The sequence below is a fragment of the Rhinolophus sinicus genome, chromosome 14, assembly GCF_057876585.1.
Source record: "Rhinolophus sinicus isolate RSI-liver-muscle chromosome 14, RSI-T2T, whole genome shotgun sequence".
NCBI classification, from domain to species: domain Eukaryota; kingdom Metazoa; phylum Chordata; class Mammalia; order Chiroptera; family Rhinolophidae; genus Rhinolophus; species Rhinolophus sinicus.
The window spans coordinates 165,611,153-165,629,876 of NC_142514.1; the positions used below are offsets into that span (position 1 = coordinate 165,611,153).

Here is an 18,724-nt window from a genome sequence, read left to right on the forward strand (position 1 = left end):
GCCTGTCCTAGCTGTATCTTGTCAGCCACTCCCAGAATGTGCACACGGTGACCTGCTTTCTTTCTATCTTTGCAGATTCTGGAAACGAGCTGGCTTTGTTCCTGTTTACCTGAGACAGACCCCGGTGAGTGAGGCGTCTGGCAGAGGAGGGGTGTGGGTTTGCAGTGATAGGTCTGTCCTTGCACAGAGCTCTGGGCCCCCTGCAATGCTCTGAGTGGGTGTGCCTGTGCTTCCAAGGGCTTTGCTCAGATGGGCACCGAAACAGACCCCCTCACTGACAGGCCGTGTCCCCTCCTGCTGGGTTCTGGACTTTGTGCTTGATTATCTAGTGGCTGAGGTGCGCATGGACCTGCTCACCTAACTCTGGAATCCTGTAGCCTGGGACCCTCCGAGAATGAAAAAAAAAGGAAAGAAAAGTGGTTTTAGGAGAATGCGTGACAGAGCCATAGAGGATTATTATGGAAGGGGAGAGAGATCGTGACTGTCAGTTCATTAAAAAAATATTTATTTAGCAACCTGCAGTGAAGCAGGCAGTGAGCAAGCTAAAGCCATGAAGCTTATTTTCCAGTGGGGAGAAACAGGCAACAAAAAAGTGAGCAAATACACATTCAGATAGTGATACACGCTGTGAAGAATACCCAACACTGAAATTGCAGTGTAATGAGTAGTCAGGCGTCTGAGCAGTGACCTCTCATACTGAAACCTGAATGAGCAGAGTGGGGCAGCTTCGTGACAGTCCTAGAAACAGCGTTTCCAAGCAGAGGGCACAACAAGCATAAGGACGGAGGTGGTCGCTAACTCTGGGAAGGAAACAAAAGAAGGCCAGTGCGGCAGGAGAGTCCTTAAAGGAACAGGGTAGTGGTTCATGGTGGGGGAGTTAGGTCTGTGTAGGGACTTGGCATTTTCTTCCTGTTCAGTTGGCGAAAGGGATTAGAGGAAAGGTCCTGTGGCTGCGGTGTAGACAGTGGATGGCAGTGGCCCAAGGGGAGAGGCAGGAGAGGAGTGGGTGAGAGATGTGGTTTGGTACGAGGGAGAAGTAGTGAAGATGGAGAGAAGTGGCCAAATGCAACATTTGTTTCAGAGGTCAAACTGACTAGAATAGTTGACGGATTGGATGTGGAAGATGAGTGAACTGGAGATCTAGGATAATTCCTAGGTTTTTGGCTTGAGAGACTGGGTGTTTGAGAAGCTGGGTGTTGGAGGTGCTGTTTACTGGGAAAAGAACAGTTTTGGAGGGAAAAGTGGGAATTTCTTTTTATTTTTTGCAATAGTAAGTGAGAGATGTCCAAATGGAAACATGGAATAGGCAGTTTACTATAGGAGTCTGGAGTTCGAGGGGAAGGTCGGGGCAGAAGGTAGTTTTAGGAGTCATCAACATACTCCTAATCGGATATGCTCCCTGATGGGAAGGATTTTTTTTGTCTGTTTTCTTCACTGCTATAACCCCAGCACTTGATAGCATGTACTATATATAGTAGTATGTATTCAGTAAATACTTTTGTTCAATGAATGAATATTTAAAGCTCTTGAAAGTAGGGACATACAGTAGATAGAGAAAAAGAGGCTGGGTCTTTGGACTCTCCAACATTTAGAGGAAGGAGGAAGAAGATGCAGCAACAGAGATAGAAGGAGTCGCCTTGATCCCTAGGACAGTCGTGAGGTTTGGTGTCACCAGCCAAGATTAACGAGTGTTTCAAGAAGGGGAATGACTGGCTATTCAGAGAACAAGTAAGATGAGGAAAAACAACTGTCCATTGGCCTTCTCAGCATTGGCGATCTGAGTGAAAGCAGCTTCAGTGGGGTGGAGGGATCATCGTGACTGGAGAGAGTAGAAGGTGAGGAAATAGACCATGAGTGGGTGAGTCATACACAAAGCAAAAGGAAGCAGAGAAACAAGGTAGCTGGAGGGAGACTGGAATTAAGGCAAGTTTATCAGATGGGAGATTCTAGAACATGTTTGCTGCAGAGTCTGATCCTGCAGAGATCATGTGAGTAATAGTGCAGGTGAGGGGAGCTGATTGCAGGAATGCAGGCCTTGAGGAGACGAGGGGGGAGGACCGGGAGTGCAGGAGGAGGTGGCCGCCACGTCCTTCGCAAGAGGGAGACAGAGTGTGGGTGTGGAAGGTGCTGGAAGATGAATAAGTTCTCTTCTGATTTGCTTCTGTTTTCTCAGTGAAGGGAGGTCATCAGCAGAGGAAGGAGTGTGGAGTCTTGATTTTGGAGAGTGCAAAGTCAGTATCCCAGGGAGTTCCCAATTGAGAGGTCGAGGCTGGGATAGAAATTTGGCAGTTGACTGCAAGGAGAATGCAGACGGTTGAGTTCAGCGTAACCTCAATATGTCCTAATGATCTTGGGCTGCTCGTTTGTGACTTGGTGCTGGCGTTTTGTTACATGAATGCTCTTCTGTTGAAATCCGTTAGATGTTTTTATGGTATGGGACTTTGTTGTTATATAGTAAAAATTTCAAAACCTGTGGTCACTGTTTTAGCACCTAAAGAAGCCTGCGCTTGCAAACTGGTTGCTAGCATGGGAACTCTGGGTGTTGGACGTAAAGTTTTTGCTGTGAGGCACCAAACACACGATTGATTAGATCGTGTGGAGTTTAAGCTGTAATAACTCTGCGTCCAGAATCTACTTGATGCAAGTGGCTCGTGTCCGTGGGTGCAGAGCAGCTGTGCTCTGAAGGTCGGGGCCTCTCTACGCCACGCCGTGCTGCCTGCAGGAAGCTACAGGATGACATGGTCTTGGGAAGCCCTGGTGTGGGAAATGAGGCCGCGTGACAGTGTGAGGGTGAGGGCACGTCTCCTGCTGCGGAAGAAGGAAGGGCCTTCATTCTGCATTCTTGCCCTTCGGCAATGACAGATGGTTGACAAAAGGGGTGCTTGGTGCCAGTTAGGAATTTGTGTTTTCAGAATGACCTGACGGGAGAACACTCGTGCATCATGCTGAAGACATTGACTGAGGAGAACGAAGCTGACCAGGGAGCCTGGCTTGCGGCCTTTTGGAAAGGTGACACCGAGTGGAAGGGGGGTGACAGCAAGGTGACGGGCAGGAGGCCCCCAGGCCTCTGACTGTGTGGTTGGCCCCCCAGACTTCCGCAGGCGGTTCCTGGCGCTGCTGTCCTACCAGTTTAGCACCTTCTCTCCTCCCCTGGCTCTGAACATCATTCAGAACAGGAACATCGGGAAGCCAGCACAGCCAGGTGAGTGGGGTGGGATGGCACGGAGGCTGGTAGCGGCTCGCTCGTGTGGCAGTAGGAGGCTGGTGCCGTGGTCCAGGAAGAGGGATGGACTAGGAATCGAGAGACGGGTCTTAGGCCTACGTCTCCCGCTGACCGCCTCCCACTCAGCAGGCCCTGCTCTGCCTCGGGCGCACTGTCACACACAGTACCTTTTATCTTCATAACAAGACTTCAGGGATGTGATTTGACTTCCGAGATGTCAATTAAGGTCACATAGCTAGTAAATTACGGAACCCGATTTAAATCCTGTGGTCTAAGGTAACTAGCTCAATTCTGTGACTCAGGTTCCTCATCTGTGAAATGATAATGAGAATGTGTCCCCAATACATGGCAGTGCTTTGGGCACATAAATTCTGTTTGAATACTTAAAATACCAAAAACTGTGTAAGGGATCATTTGTATTAACAGCTGTGGGCTTTTTTTTTTTTTTTTTTTTCTGTTGCTAAATATGTGTGTGTGTACTTTTTTTTTTTTTTTTTGCCAATTGCATTTGACGGAAGTCTCTCTGTTCCTTGAGCTGGGCAGAGCGTGCACACTTTCTGTGAAGCTGGGGAAAGTGTTGTGTTCCTCTAATCCTGGGCACGGGAGCCTTTCCTTGGGCTGATGGGTTGGCGTGGAACTCTGAGCAAGGGTCACATGCCAGTTGTCCCTGTCCCTGCATGGCCCAGAGCTGCCTCCTCTTTGCAGGAGGGTCAGGGCTGCCTGGGGTGGGTGGTTTGTTACGTCGGTGGGCAGGTACTTGTACGTACCTCCTCTCCTGCTCTGCTCTGGCTGCACGTCCTGGGGAGGAGCGGCTGTTAGGTGCTACCCGGGGACTAGGTGTGTGCTGCCTGGGAATCGTGTCAGACCCTGGGAGGGCATCGGGCTGCCCTGACCTGTCTGGCCCTGTCCCATGTACAGCCCTATCCAGGGAGGAGCTGGAAGCAGTCTTTCTCCCCTATGACCTGAAGAGGCTCGAAATGTATTCACGGAACATGGTTGATTATCACCTGATCATGGACATGATCCCAGCCGTCTCCCGGATGTACTTCCTGAACCAGCTGGGGGACCTGGCCCTGTCGGCTGCCCAGTCGGTAGGTTCCCTGCTGCTCGTGTGCTGGGAAAGAAGCTGGGTTTATGGAGCGATTTATGTGCTGGATGCTGGTTGGATGCGTTGATGTAATTTTGTTCTTCCTGATGGTTGGGTAGAGGTGGGGACTCTTGCGCTCTGAAGTCTGGTCATGCGCCTGGCCACACAGTTAATAAGTGGACGAGCTGCAGTTTGAATCCACTTTCTTCCTACCCTGCCGCATTGCCTTGATTCTTACTCTACCTTAGTAGAGATCCAGGAGCACCCCGAATTTTTGTAATGTGGCCGTGAAGCAGCTGTTTGTCCGGATAAGTTAGTTTGGGGATTCTAGGAAGAGGGAGGTTTCTTGGTAGTTTTCCGTAAGGATGAAAGAGAAGATTCCTAAATGTGCAGTGCCAGTCGGTATTTTGTACCAGATAGCTGTGGTCAGAAGAGTAACTTTGGTTCCCAGTGCCATTTTAATGGGTCAAGGCTGGTGCCAGCGGTCACTCTCACAGGTCTTCCGTCCTCCAGGCTCTTCTCTTGGGGATTGGCCTGCAGCATAAGTCTGTGGATCAGCTGGAAAAAGAGATTGAGCTGCCCTCGGGCCAGTTGATGGGACTTTTCAACCGCATCATCCGGAAAGTTGTGAAGGTAACCTCGGCTGAGAGCAAGGTTTTGGTCTGCTTGGAATAATACTAACAACCCACTCCCTGCGGCAGGAGGAATAGACGTTAGCATTTGGCCGTATTTGCTGCAGGTCACACACACACCCCCACCCCCGAAAAAATGGGGGGCTTCAGCTGTCTCTAATGTTCCCTGTTCTCTCCCAGAGGCACCACTGCTGAAATTTGATATCTGTGCAGTCTGTGTTTTTATACTGTCACTATGAACACATGTTCTCCTAAACTATGTAGAGTTGGCACTAATTAACTTGGTAGCGAGTGACTGGGTCCCTGCCCCTGTCTCATCGTCTGCTTCTCGGCTGTTGTCTTTTGTAGCTATTTAATGAAGTGGAGGAAAAGGCCATTGAGGAGCAGATGGTGGCAGTGAAGGATGTGGTCATGGAGCCCACACTGAAGACGCTGAGTGACGACCTGGTACGCCCCCGCGAAAGGCCTGTGAACGCCCAATGTGTCGAATGGCCCTGTCCCCTTTAGGACGTGCCCTCTGCACTCACTGAGCTCGTGGTGTCTCGTGCTGTAGGTGTGAGTGAGCAGAGCTCCCCTCGTGTCCGTGTCCTGGGTGTGCCGAGCACACATGGCTGCCGCCCCCTGAGGGTGTGTGTGCCAGCAGTCCAGCAGCTGCTGTTGTGAACCTCGTTTGTCCTTTTAGACTTTTCAAAACACACATTTTATATTCACATACACTTGAGTAAGAGCTGCCGGTAATGGTGTGGGTGCTACACGGAGGAGTAGGAGACAGCTACTCACCGTGGTGATATTCTGCTGCCTCACCTTTTTCTGTGACTTGTCCCTTCTTGACTCTGACCTACTCTGTCTGTGGGGCCTTGACCGCAGGATGAAGCGGCAAAGGAATTCCAGGAGAAACACAAGAAAGACGTGGGGAAGCTGAAGAGCATGGACCTCTCTCAGTAAGGACCCCTCTGCTGCTCGTGGGAAGCGAAGGGAAGGCTCTAGGGCCCACGGACCCTGTTTGCATGTCTCTACTCCATAGCCCGGGTCCCCAGTGCCCTGTAAGCTGTGTTTCATGGGATCACTTTTAGAAGCACTAGTAGCTCAAAACCTCCTCACTCGGTATTTGCATAATTTTGGAGGACTTGTTTTCCCCAGAGCAGCTCTGCCACGTTGACTTTCAGATCGTGTTCCCGAGATCCCTAGTGTACCATGTCATGCCTGTGGTCACTTTTCTATGTTTGGCTTTTGCATGTGAATCTGTTTGAAGAAAGGATTCTACTGCAACAAATAATCCAACAAAGCCCCTGGCTTGGAACCCTCTGTGTACCCAGAATCCTAGTCCTTTCATCTTCAGCTATAATGGTGTTACCCACTCTGCGGACTGATGTGAATAGCAACTCCAGAATGAGTGGCCTTTGTGCCTCTCCGATCATTACTGATGGTTGTTGGACACGGGAGATGGAGTGGCCAGGAGGTCCCTGGGCAGGGTTTCAAGCTCTGCCCTCAGCTTTGCAATATCAAAACCTTGACTTGCCGGGACTGCTAGATCCCGAGAGGTGGGGCAAGGTGGAACGGGCAGAGGCACAATTCCAGGGCTTGTGGGCACGTGTTTGGAGGTAACAGGGAGCAAGAAGATGGTGGTGACAGGAGGCTATTTGGTGGGCAGTGAAGGAGAGCCAGGTGGGAGAAGCTGTGCAGGAATGTCCTGTCACTGACCCCTGCTGGCAGGCCTGGCGACCGTCCTTGCCCCAGTGAAGGTCCTGTCCTGTGGAGCTGGCTTCACGTCTCTTGATCCTACTGCACGTCTGTTCTCCTCTCTGCTGCTCAAACGCTGACGCAGCTCTGCCTGGCTTTCGTGACAGGACATGTCTGAGAAGAATGTTGTCACTACCCTTAGTTTCTTTGAAGCGGTCCCCTTTTCCTTCAAGCAGGCCCTGATATTTCCCTTCTGATTTTTAGGTACATAATCCGTGGGGATGACGAAGAGTGGAATGAGGTTTTAAACAAAGCCGGGCAGAATGCTTCGATCGTCAGCCTGAAAAGGTGAGGGCCTAACATCTGACAAGAGAGGCTTTCTCACCTCTGTGCTTCTCTGGTAACTTTCATTAGGAAACAGGAGGTTGGACCAAAAGGCTTGAGAGAAAATAATAGTTCTTCCCGGGAGGGTCGCTACTTTTACAGCATGTCTCCTACAGATCAGGCAGGGCCATGTCTTAGGCCTGGATCTCAGCATTCCTTGTGTTCCCCAGACACACAGAGGATGGGCTGGAGGAAACAGTCCCAGAACTGCCAGTGACTGAGCACTTCCTGTGGGCTGCACTGCAGTGGCCCATTCACCCTCAGGACAACATGTGGTGGCTGATGGCTGTTTTATTACTATCACTGCTTTAAAGATGAAGTAACCAAGGCTTGAAAGTGTTAAGTAATTTCCCAAGAAGCATATATCTAGTAAGAGGCAGAGGCAGAATCAGGACCAGGTTTGTCCACTGCAACACCCATAGTTATACCTGGTGCTCGCTCCTTCCTCTAAACCAGCACTTCTCAAAGTTTGGGGTCTTAGAGTTCCTTTATTGCATAAAAATTATTGAGGGACCCCAAAGGGCTTTCGTTTATGTGGGTTGTATCTAGTCATATTTCCCGTATTAGAAGTTAAATACTGAGAAATTTTAAGAAATTTGTTCATTCAGAATTAATGGTCCAATAAATGGAATTGTGGTTTTTTGTTTTTAAAAATACCCTTTTTCCCCATAAAAATTTTAGTAAGAAAAGTGCATTGTTTTACATTTACATTTTTGTAAAATTCTTTAATATCTGGCTTAATAGAAAGCAGCTGAATTCTGCATTCAATTTTTTGTGCTATCACATGTCTTATAGCCTCTGGAAAACTGAACAACTGTGAGAGACTAGAAGTGGAAAAGGCAAATAATATATTAGTATTATTATGGAAATACAGAGGGTGCCAAAAAAATGTGTACACATTTTAAGAAAGGAACAGAACTGTATTAAAATTACACTGATGGGAACCACTTTGAGCACCTCTTGTAATTGCAGAAGTCAAACATGACTTGTATTCATCTTTTGTTATCGGTATATATTGAGTATTGCAATTTTAGTACAGTTTTTTCCTTTCTTAAAATGTGTATACATTTTTTTGGCACCCTCTGTAGTTTGATTTTGGGGACCAACCATCTGGAAGGGTCTTGGGCAATCCAGGAGTCTCTGGACCACTCTTTGAAAACCTTTGCTCCAAGTAGCTTCTCTGCAGAAAGCTGCATTTGTACGTAACCATGGTTCCTGGGCTGGAACCTTCACTGGGGTTTCTGCTAGGGAGAGAGAGGTCTGCAGAGGCCCTGGGCCTCTAGAGATGAGGCTTCCATAGCTGGCTTAGAAGTTGGTGGGGAGCGTGAGTTCTCGGTATTGCCGTAGTTACCGACAGGTCCCCTGAAGAGCTTATTTTGGAAACATTAGGAAGGAGGACATCTTGTGACTCTAGGAACCGTAGGTCCCAGAAATCAGACGTTCTCTGCTGCAGTCTCCATCCGTCACTGGTGTCTAGAGTCCCAGCATCAGTGTCGGCCTCATGTCCCAGCTGCGCTCTGACGTGGCACCAAAGCCCACGGCCAGTGTGTCCTAAGTTCTGGTTTGGACAGTATGGCGGCTGTAGCACACGGATGGCTGGAGCTTGAGTGCGGTGGCTTTGACTGGCACAGATGCTTGGTGTGGGGAAGGTCCAGTCCCACACTTACAGAGCTTGGCCTCTCCTGTGGTTCATTTGGCTGTCACTGCCGGTGAGGAGCCTCCTGAATGAATTAACCAGCCACCCACGTGGTAGCTCACGCACTGAAGGGCTCGGAGTACACGGGAAGTTTGTACTTGGGGAGGTAAAAATACTGATTTCATTATATATTCATTATCTATTCTTGGAGGCCTTACTTTTCTTTCTTTTTTCTTCCTTTATTTTCCTGAGAGGTCACTTCATTCAGCTGATGTCAATGGCCCCTAAATGGAAGTGTTTACTCCTCATAGGGAGGTATTTGTTCCCAGGGCAAAATGTCACTGGAGAGACTCTTTAATCTATGAGGGAGAAGGAGGGTGGCCATAAACTGAGTGATACTTGTGCTAACCTATCAATGAGGACTCCATCGGCCAGCTGAAAATGTGTAACCTGAGTCCCTATTCCTTTGGGCTTTCTTCCTGTTTAGGAAAAAATAAAATAATAGCAGCACATCAGAAAGTATTGTTGGATTTGCTTGGGAGTCCCATGCTTTGTATTAGGGGCTGTCCTTGGAGTCAGTGGGACAATATGTCTGGTTCCCAGGGTCATTCTGAGTGGTGGGTGACAGGAGGGGGTCTTCCCTGTGATGTCTCAGGTTTTCCTTGAGGTCTCGGGAGAGGGGAACATGTAGAAGTCAGACTTCAGGTGTTAAAATGTGGGTTTGTTGCTCTACAGACTAGGAGCTCAGTCGGGGCAGGCCCTGGGTCGCTGTGGTGTCGCCGCGGCCGCTAGCACAGTGCGTGCCACGCGCATAGGCTTGCCGAGAACGTTTGTGTCTCACCGAGTGTTCTTACGTTGTTTCAGATGGTGCAGCCCGTTTTCAGACAAAGCAGAGCAGATTGAAAGGGTTAGATCTGTGCATGTTTTATTCTATCTACTGCTGTTTTTTTCTTCCAGTGACAAGAAAAGGAAGTTGGAAGCCAAACAAGAACCCAAACAGAACAAAAAGTTGAAGAAAAACAGGGATATGAAGAACAAAAAAGACATGAAACTGAAGCGGAAGAAATAGTGAAGAGAAACGGGGGCATCAGCGGCTGACGCATAAGGAGATACCCTGACTTTCTGAACTGCCTCTGGCTGGACTGGGCTGTGGCCTTGCTCTGTTAAAAGCAACAAGCGCCCCATCAAACCGGGAAGCTGGCCAGGAGTCCATGGACCGCTGTTGGCTGAAAGCAAAGTCGCTTCTGAATAAGTCCGCTTGGACCTCGATGGTTGGGCAAACCGCTGCCTCCCAAGGATCCCTCTCCTCCCCTCCTCCTGGCCTTCCTTTCCCAGAAGTTCATTGCCTTTGGGCCCAGCGTTTTTGGTTCCTTCCCACATGTGTAGAAGCCACGCTGACTCTTGTCCCTTCTCACAGGTTAAGTGTACAGCTTTCTGGTGCTGCTCAGGGGGCTGCTGCTGGGACACTGGGGGACCTCTTGTTCAAACTGCCTGAGGCCTAGCGTGGCAGGAGCCTCCTGCCATCACGTGGCCATGGCAGGCCGCTGTGCACTTTCCACTGCTGGCTCCGGCGGCCGCTGCCCCAGGGCCCAGGAAAACCTGAGCTCTTAAGTGAGGAAGGATGACATTTGAGTCCCCAAAACTTATTTCATGCGTGTGGGAAAACAATGTTGGGCAAGACCCTCTTGCTAGCAGAGGTAAGGGAGGGAGAGAGGATCTATTTTTAATAAACAACATCCTGGAAAGACCAGCTGCCTGTGGGTGCTCACTGACTCCACATAGCTGAAAGCTGCATCTTGTGCTATTTCTTCTGGTGGATCTTGGCTGCCAGGTGGGCTTTGGAGGCTGTTGGAATTGAGACTGAGGTTGGGCAGTGAAGCCAGGGCTTAACCAACCCTGGATCCTGTGGGAGAAGTGCTGGCAGTGGCCAGCGCCCACGGGGGTCGTCGAGGGACTTGGGGTGGTGCCTGGGAGCCAACTAGCTGTGCCTCTTTTCCTCCCTCACTCCTGTCAGGTGGTTTAGTCCCTTCCGTCTGTTGGAGACAAATTATGTGGTGGCTTCACACCTACATTGGTATGTTTGTTTGATGGTGTCTACTTTCCAGACCTAAATCCGATGCCGTGTTATTGAAACCCTGACCCTGAAGGTCCTCTGCTGGTTCTGTAGGGTGGTTCCTTACGCGTGTCACCAAGTGCAAGAAAACCTCAAGGTGGAGGTCAGCTCCATTGTGGTTTTGTTCGGCTCTGCCTTTCTCCCTGCCACAGGGTGTCGGCCAGTGGGTGGCAATCGTTCACAACTCCCTGGCTGCGTCAGTCTTCAACTTCTACTCTTTATTTTTATCTGAAAAACTCGTGTGGTTTTGTTGGTTACTGATCTGCTTTGGGTTTTCATAGGCTTTAGAACAGGGGTGTCCAAACTGCGGCCCTCGGGCCAACTGCGGCCCCATGATCCATTGTTAATTGGCCCGCAGCAAACTCCAAAAATATATTTAGTTTACTTAAATAAACCAGGTGAGGCAATACGTACTTCACCTCGAGTGAGTGGCCCGGCTGTTTGTGTATTTTACCGCATATGGCCCTTGGTGAAAAACGTTGAAAAAAGTTTGGACACCCCTGCTGTAGAAGGACTGGTCTGCAAGTCCAAACAGATCCTTCCCTCAGCCCTGATTAACCTGATTCCTAGAAGTGTAACACATGGACAGGAAAGGAGAGGAGAGCTTCTGGACCAAAAAGGATTAAACACACACTCCCTGGGACTCTTGCCCACGGGGAGAAGAGTCCCCTGTGCCTGCACCCATAGGCATAGGGGCTTTTGTTTCCTGGCTCTGCAACTTCCTGTCCGAAGACCCCCTGTGAAAGTCTGCAGGAATGTTGGCTGAGAGGGGAGATGAAAATTTCTGATCGATTTTTTTCAGGTGAGTTCCTGAGCCTGCTTTTCAAAGAGGATCTTTTTAGGAGAGTGGCCAGAAGCCAGTCAAAATCTCCAATGGGGAGAGCTGAATGGTATCCTGAAACACTCCAGCCATGTCGTCCCACAGCCGTGGGGGCCCAACTGTCCAAACCTCGCTCGGCTTCCCTAACCCCCAGACCTGTCCTCTGCAGGGAGAGGCGCTCTGAAGCCAGACTGCCTGGCTTTGACACTGGCTCTGCCCTGACCCTCACTGTGACCCTGGGCACAACACTTACCTGTCCCTAACATCCAGGTCCACGTCTGTAAACGACAGCACCTCCCTCAAGGCCGCGGTGAGGGTGAGTAGAACAGGAATTGCCGAGAACAGTGCCTGGCTGACAGAAAGTGCTCACAGTCTTTGGGTTCTGGCGCGTCAGGGTGACGGGACCTGCAGACTTACCTGCCAGTACTGACGTACTGAATAAGGACCAGCTTTGTTGTAAAACCACGACCTGTGCTGGCAGAGTCCCACTCAGGCAGCAAGGGGCATGCATTTTGCAGTCAGACCTGTCCGGCTCTGCGTCCTCCGACAAGGGTCTTTCTTTCACAGAGACGGCCTTCCCCTCTACACAAAGGAAGCCAGCATTTCGCCTACTGTGTACAGTCCTGGCCCTTTTATTTGCAAAGCGTATGTTCTTAAACAGGTCTCTGTACTTCATGGCTGTGATCTTGGGTTCTCCTCCAAACCTGAGAAAGCACGCCTCCCCCAGACCTCACCATCTGGCCCCCAGACAGAGTGACATCTGTAAAGTTCGGCTGTCTCAGGAAATCTCACTTGTGCAATGAATTCAGCGAGGCTGGCTATGAATGCTGTCACCAGGACAAGGCAGGAAGGGGCTAAAGGAGCCTGAACAAAGAAGATTCCTAGATGTTCTCCATCCCCAGAGCCGGACGCAGCTAAGGCTGGCCTGCTGCAGTGCTTCCACTGCTCATTGGCCCGGCAGGCAGTCCCAGAGGACTCCTGAGTGACCAGGAGACCACACAAAGGGGGTTGTTGAGGCTGGGGGAGGGGAGGAAATAAGTGACCGTCACCTTGGAAAAATGTAGACTCATTATCTGAGGCCATTACGCCAGCAGCCAGCCCGCAGGCCTGGAGGAGGGGGTGGCTGGCATCCCCTCAGGCCTCAGTAGGCGGTTCAGTCCAGACCGGGGAGAACAGGGTGCCCTTAATTCTATAAACAATTGGTTAAAGTTGAAATGTGTGGCTCCTGTAAAGGGGTGGGGGCAGCAGGAAAGAAAAAGGCCTGAGACGTTCCCTTGGTGCTTTAGGTGGTTCTGTTGAGAAAGTTGCGATGACCCTGGCGCTTGCTGGTATCAGGTGACCGTTGGGAGCAGAAAGGAAAAGGGAACTACCAGGTGAGGGAAAGTCGGGGGCCAGGCCCCCGCAGAGGAAGGCAGTCTCAGTGTTAGCCTCAGGGGCCCAGGTCAGACGGGCAGCCTCACATCTGGAGGGGCTTTCCTTTGGAGGCAAAGCCCAGGCTCCAGCAGCAACGCTCCAGCTTCTCATTGCCCGCGGGACAACTGCAGTAGAATGAAATCCCTCCAGTAGAGAAGTGATGCTTTCAAGCCCCTTGTTTCCCAGGGGCTCCTGCTCAGGAGAAGTTCACTTTCTTCCCCGCAGCTCCAGCCTGTCTTTGGTGACTGGTAGCCCGAAGCAGGCAGCTGGAGGAGAACCGGACCCCCATGCTCCAAGGGTGGCCCCCATGAGGAGGCCCGGCCACCAGGTTAAGGTAAGGTGACCACCCCCATTTCCTTTATAGTTCTCCTAGGCCCTGGAAGAATACCTGATTTTTTCCTTATTATTTAAGCGCTCGCGTGTGTTTCTGCTACACGCACTCTCAAAGGGGTCCCATCCCTCATATTGCCTTCCCTTTAACTTTCTGCCCTTCTCCCCCCTCAAAAAAACGACACGGCTGAGCCCTACTTGGAGCCAGCTCGCAACTAGATCTTGCCTTTTAGAGTGGGTAAAATTCACTGAGGCACGTCCTGCACGGGTGGGGGAACGTGTGGGGGGCGTGGACACAGACTCCTGCAGATGGCAAGGGTTGCGGGGGGGGGGGGGGGGGGGGGGGACACAACTCCCTCAGCCTCCTTCACAGCCTCTGCCAGGAGGGTGGTGCTGAGGGGCACGCCTTCTCCCTGTGGCCCCCAGAGGGCGCCTTCAGTCCATCAGGGCCCTCTCCTCACCTCTGCCAGGGCCCCAGGCTGGGTCCCAAGCTGCCCCACCTGGGCCCCACCTGGCAAAGCTGAGCAACAGGCCTTTCCCTGTACTGAACCCATGAGGTTTTCATGTTGTCTCCCAAGTCCTGAGTCCTGGCCTCTCACTCACTGAACTACAGCCACTCTGATCGGCATTCCCAGGGACCTTAGCAATTTCTCTTCCTGCCACAGGCAGAAACCCCGGACTTTGCACCTAAAACGAACTCTAACTGGGTCTGGAAAACCTTTGGGCCTGAGTCAGCTCACTGTCCTCCCTCCATTACCAGGTGGCACAGCCAGCTCAGGCTCAGCAGATCCTGGAGGCAGCAGCCACCGAGGAATAGATGCTTGTCACCAGGCCAGACCTGGATGGAGAAGGCCCTGCCCCCACCTCACTGGGCCACACAGGTTTGGACTGTGCAAGGGTTTGCAAACAGCTATGAGGGTGCCTCCAACAACAGCTCCCACATCAGGGCTCGGGGGAAAGGTGTGTCCTGGGTTCAGGGAACATCAGAAAAGCTCCTGACAGCTGTCATTCCTATCATCAGGCTTGGGTCCCTCCACGCAAACACCTTTTCTGTCCTGCTCAATGGTATATAAGTGCTTATCCAACGGAAACTATTTTAGATTATCAGCTACCGCATTTAACAAGAGGAAAACTAAGGCCCAGCAAAGGAAGTACTTGCTCCCTGCCACAGAGTTGGCGAGGGTCGAATCCAGGCTCAGGTCCTAGGTGAAGCGAGTGGGGTATGGCCACAGCACAGCTTTGAGCGGGGCCTTTCTCTCTGAGACAGGAGCCCCAAGTTATCACGGAATCGGCCCTGGGTTTTCTTCCTGATCCTAAATGGGCTTCTCCCACCTCCGAAGTCTGAGAAACCCTCTACCAGCAGTGATGAGGCTAAGGGACTGTTAACAAGTGTTTATTGTTATTAAAACCATAGTACATTTACAATGTGACGACATTAATGTATAGTTACAGTATCATACAATATTACAGCAATAAAATAACACCTATTTCTTTGTACATCCAGGTCAAGCAGCTAGTCGAAAATATTTTCCAGGATTGCAAGTCCCTGGGGGCTTTTCAAGGTGACTGATGTGACACTGCCTGAAATGCCCAGGGCATTTGGTGAATAAATAGTTTCTAAGGTGCAGCCAGACAGCTGAAGAAGGCTACACCCAGAGCAAGCTGTCTAGAATGCACCCCCAGTGTCTGGTCCATAAATACGAAAAGGTCCAGGCCTGGTGCTATGTCTCCACTGCACGAGAGCCTGGAGACATCAGGGCAAATAGGAGAAGGGAAGCAGCAGAAGGTCCCTTCCTCCCCGCCCTTCCCTGCCACCAGTGCCCCATCCCTTAGTTCCCTAAAACCCTCAGTTCCCAGTGACAAGTGTGTACCCCACTTCCCAGTCCAAATGAAAGGACTCTTTCACTTGAGAAATTAGACCCGAGGGGACATTTAGGGCTCTGCTTCCTGACCCCACAGAGGCCTGGGGTTTCAGACTTGACCCCTTTACAGTGGCCCCTAAAACCAGCAGCAACAACAAAAGCTGAGGTTACCAGGCTCCTCCATGGACTCCATGCACCTCCTGCTACCTGTGGCTCAGACTGAAAGCTCCGAAGGCATCAGCTGCGGAACTGCCTTCTACCACTAACTGAGGAGGCGGGCGGTCCCCGAAGGAGGCCCCCTGTAAGGTCCAGACACCAAGAAAATGGGACTCAAAGTGATCCTCTGTGCAGGGCGCCCCAGGCCCCCTACAGGCCAGTGTCAACCCTTTCAGAGGCATGGCCTTGAGGAATAAGTGAGTGGCCTTTCCAACATGACACTGAGGAAAAAGACCAGCTTTGAATGAGATGGCCAGGTGCCCAGAATATACATTCATAAGGACGCCCCCCAAGCCCCCGTTGGGACAGTCTGAGCTTCCTGAGGCCGGGGGAGTGGGGTGGTTAGAGCTTGGAGGGCACCGTGAGAAACGGTTTGGAGCAGAGGTGAAGCAGGATGAGCTGCTGACCTCCAGGAGGGAGAAGGGGCGGACACAGGTGAGTGCATGGCAGCCCTCAAGGTGCAAATGGTACTGGGGGGGGGGCATCTTTTGGCCACAGCTGCCCTTTGCCCACTACTGCGAGCAAATAGCCCTGGGGCCAAGGGTTGAGGGTGGGGCTGCCCAGTGACGGGGCGCAGGGCACCTCTGCCGGCCCAGGGACAGAGTGACACCGAGATGCCCGGGGAAGGAGAGGGAAAGCGCCCGGTGAGCCCTGGCCACGCACTGGGCCCGGCCCCCCAGCAGCAGCTGCTGGCAGCCTTTTCCGCTCGCGCGGCCACCGCCGGCCTCACACGCGGGAGGTGATGTAGACGGAGTGCATGCGCTCGGCCAGCGTGCTCTGCAGGTGGTGCAGCGGGTCCAGGCCCTGCACCTTGCTGCTGCGCCCGTATACCAGCTGCCGGAAGGAGTCCTGCTCCAGCAGGGTCTTCATGTGCTTGAGGAAGAAGCCCTCACAGAACAGGGCCAGTTCCGGGGCGTTGTGGATCTGTGAGGGCGGGGGCGGGGTGAGACCACAGCCTAGCACAGCCCCCCAAGCTATGACCCAGGGGGCAAGGTCCCGCGGAAGCCTCAGCCGGGGGGAGCATGCGTCTGCAGCTTGAGGCCACCGCCCCCTTGTCTGAGTTCCTTCCCCAAGCACCTCAGTCAGGTTGGACTGATGTAGGTTCACATCCCAGCTGTGCCACCAGGAACGTCACTGAAGTCTTATTCTCCACCCCATTGTTGTCTTTGCCTGTGACCCACGGGGGTGGCGTGTGGAATGGCAGTCACCCCCATTGGATTAGAAGCGCCCTGGCTAAGGGCAGGGACAGCGGCTGCCCACCGCTGGTGACCAGCACCCAGCATGTGAGTGTTCACGTGGTAGGTGCTCCATAACTACTTTAACTCCACAGTACAGAGTGCCCACACTGGGCCAGGCATGGGCGCCAGCTTCCAAGGTCAAAGTCACTGCAGTGTTCTAGAGCTGATGTTCTAGCTTAGGGGAGAGACACGCCAAGGAAGCAAACAAGCAAGGTAGCCATGGACAGTGGTCAGTGCCGTAAGGAAAGGGGTAGGGGACTTGTGGGAGGCCTGCGGGATCGGCTGCTCTGGTGAGGAGCTCAGGAAGGAGCTTTCCCAGGGGAAGGGCTGGTTCTCACACGAGTCCTGGCGTAGGAACAGGCTGAGAAACACAGGCTGCATGGCCGGGTGAAGGGAGGGAGCATCGGAAGGGGAGGTGTGGGCAGCTTGCTAGGGCCCTTGTAAAGCACAATGAGCGGTTGGATTTTATTTAGTCTGCAAGCAGTGGAAAACCTTTGGAGAATGCAAGGAGAGGAGTTTTGTAAAATCAAGTATAACTCCTAAGTTTTGAATCTGAGCAGCTGAGCACATGACCATACCCTTTACTGGGATGGGGAAGACTAAAGAGGACAGGTTGAGGAGAAAATCAAGTAAGACTCTGTGGAGTGGATTTGACTCAGAGGCTCAGCCATTTGCCCCGGGTCCCACAGCCCGGTGGCACAGCTGGAAGTGGAAGCTCGACTCTACCTGGCTGTGAAGCTCATCTCCCAAGCGGTGTGCGGCCCTACTGGGCGGCGGTGACCCCCGCCTACAGCACGCGTTACTGACCTTCCCCCTACACTGCCTTTCAACACTGCCCAGCCGCCCGCATTGCCTAGCCTGGGCAGAGCAGAGTACGTGTTGGGGTGCAGCTGGCCAGTACTGGGGTGCTCACCTTGGCGTACTTGTAGGTGTTCACGGCACTCTCCACGCTGAGGGTCTGGGAGCACAGGATCTCGCAGTGCCTCTGCAGGGCATCCAGCTGGAACAGGCTGGCAGCCGACAGCAGCTGGTGGGGAGGCAGAGGCGGCCTTGGGTGTGCAGGGCCAGGCTTGCGGCCCGGGCACCGCAGAACAGGAAGCAGCTCTGTGCTGTGCCCCGCTTCCTCCCAGCCCTCAGGGCCCTGCCCGCTTCAGCAGGTCGAGTCTGAGAGCCTTGATTTATTCCTGCTGTAGGTCAGCTAGGTATTTCCTGGACACGCAGGAGGCACAGGACAGGTGACAGATGCTCGCTGGGATTTCTGACCTCAGGAGGTCTTCAACTAGAAGCCACATGCTTCGTCTACACAGCCCAGCAGCGGTTCTGTTTTCTAAGCTGTGAGAAGCTGAGTGGAGGCCCAGCTGCCTTCTGATACCCCTGGGCCTACTGTCCCCACTGGGGTCCCTTTCTAACGCCTGGTATAGCCCAGATCAGGCTCGGTGGGTGCCGACTTCCCCAGTCTCAGAAAAGCCCTTCCTGTCACACAGAGAAAGGGCCATCAGGGAGCCAGGAGGTCCTCGCACAGGCCAGCTTCTTTCCCTCCTCATCTCTCCAAATGCGAAGAGGAAGGTTGAGACCCGGCAGAGCTCTCAGGCTGGACAGACCCAGGCCTGGAGTGCATGGGGAGACGGGGCGGGAGCCGCGGCCCCGAGGCTCACCTCCAGGACGTCGGCCGCGGGGATGTCCATGGCTTCTGTGCCCCCGTGGTACAGGTACTGCATCACCATCTGCAGGGCAAGGGGGCCTGTGTGACCACGGGTGACGCGCAGGCCCCGCGTCCTCACCGGGCCCCCCCATGCACCCCAGCCATGCCCTCTGGCCCTCGTCGGCAGCCCCTCCAGCTCGCACTCAGGCTGAGACTCAAATGTGTGCGTGTTCCTTGGGATGCAGCCCCTAGGAGTCAGCCCCAAGCTCCTCTCGCCTGACTTCCTGTGTGTGAGCAGCTTCCGTGCAGTGGTTTCTCTTCACCCTCGTGACCGCCACGAGCCCAGGAGGGAAGATTCTATTCACGGCGAGGGAAACTGAGGCCCACGGAGGGAAGCCGCCATGGCTCAAGTCCCCTGACTCCCTCCCCAGAGCCATGCCAGCACACT

The 18,724-nt window shown here is 52.6% G+C and overlaps 2 protein-coding genes across 3 annotated transcripts in view; one reads left to right on the forward strand and one right to left on the reverse strand.

The window, feature by feature from the left end:
- The window catches only part of NAT10 (N-acetyltransferase 10), a 38,958-nt gene extending 28,566 nt beyond the window's left edge, over nucleotides 1-10,392 (forward strand). For both annotated transcript variants that reach the window (XM_019738510.3, XM_074336197.2), the window contains exons 21-29: nucleotides 76-124; nucleotides 2,913-3,009; nucleotides 3,092-3,202; nucleotides 4,142-4,314; nucleotides 4,824-4,943; nucleotides 5,291-5,389; nucleotides 5,810-5,883; nucleotides 6,887-6,970; nucleotides 9,600-10,392. In XM_019738510.3, the coding sequence (XP_019594069.3) occupies nucleotides 76-124; nucleotides 2,913-3,009; nucleotides 3,092-3,202; nucleotides 4,142-4,314; nucleotides 4,824-4,943; nucleotides 5,291-5,389; nucleotides 5,810-5,883; nucleotides 6,887-6,970; nucleotides 9,600-9,711 (919 nt within the window). In that variant the 3' untranslated portion in view covers nucleotides 9,712-10,392. The remainder of the gene's footprint in view (nucleotides 1-75; nucleotides 125-2,912; nucleotides 3,010-3,091; nucleotides 3,203-4,141; nucleotides 4,315-4,823; nucleotides 4,944-5,290; nucleotides 5,390-5,809; nucleotides 5,884-6,886; nucleotides 6,971-9,599) is intronic.
- A 4,303-nt stretch (nucleotides 10,393-14,695) lies between these two features.
- Nucleotides 14,696-18,724, reverse strand: part of ABTB2 (ankyrin repeat and BTB domain containing 2) — a 171,801-nt gene continuing 167,772 nt past the window's right edge. The window contains exons 15-17 of the mRNA XM_019738580.3: nucleotides 18,290-18,358; nucleotides 17,548-17,661; nucleotides 14,696-16,320 (exon numbers count right to left, since the gene is read on the reverse strand). Of these exons, the coding sequence (XP_019594139.2) occupies nucleotides 16,123-16,320; nucleotides 17,548-17,661; nucleotides 18,290-18,358 (381 nt within the window). The 3' untranslated portion in view covers nucleotides 14,696-16,122. The remainder of the gene's footprint in view (nucleotides 16,321-17,547; nucleotides 17,662-18,289; nucleotides 18,359-18,724) is intronic.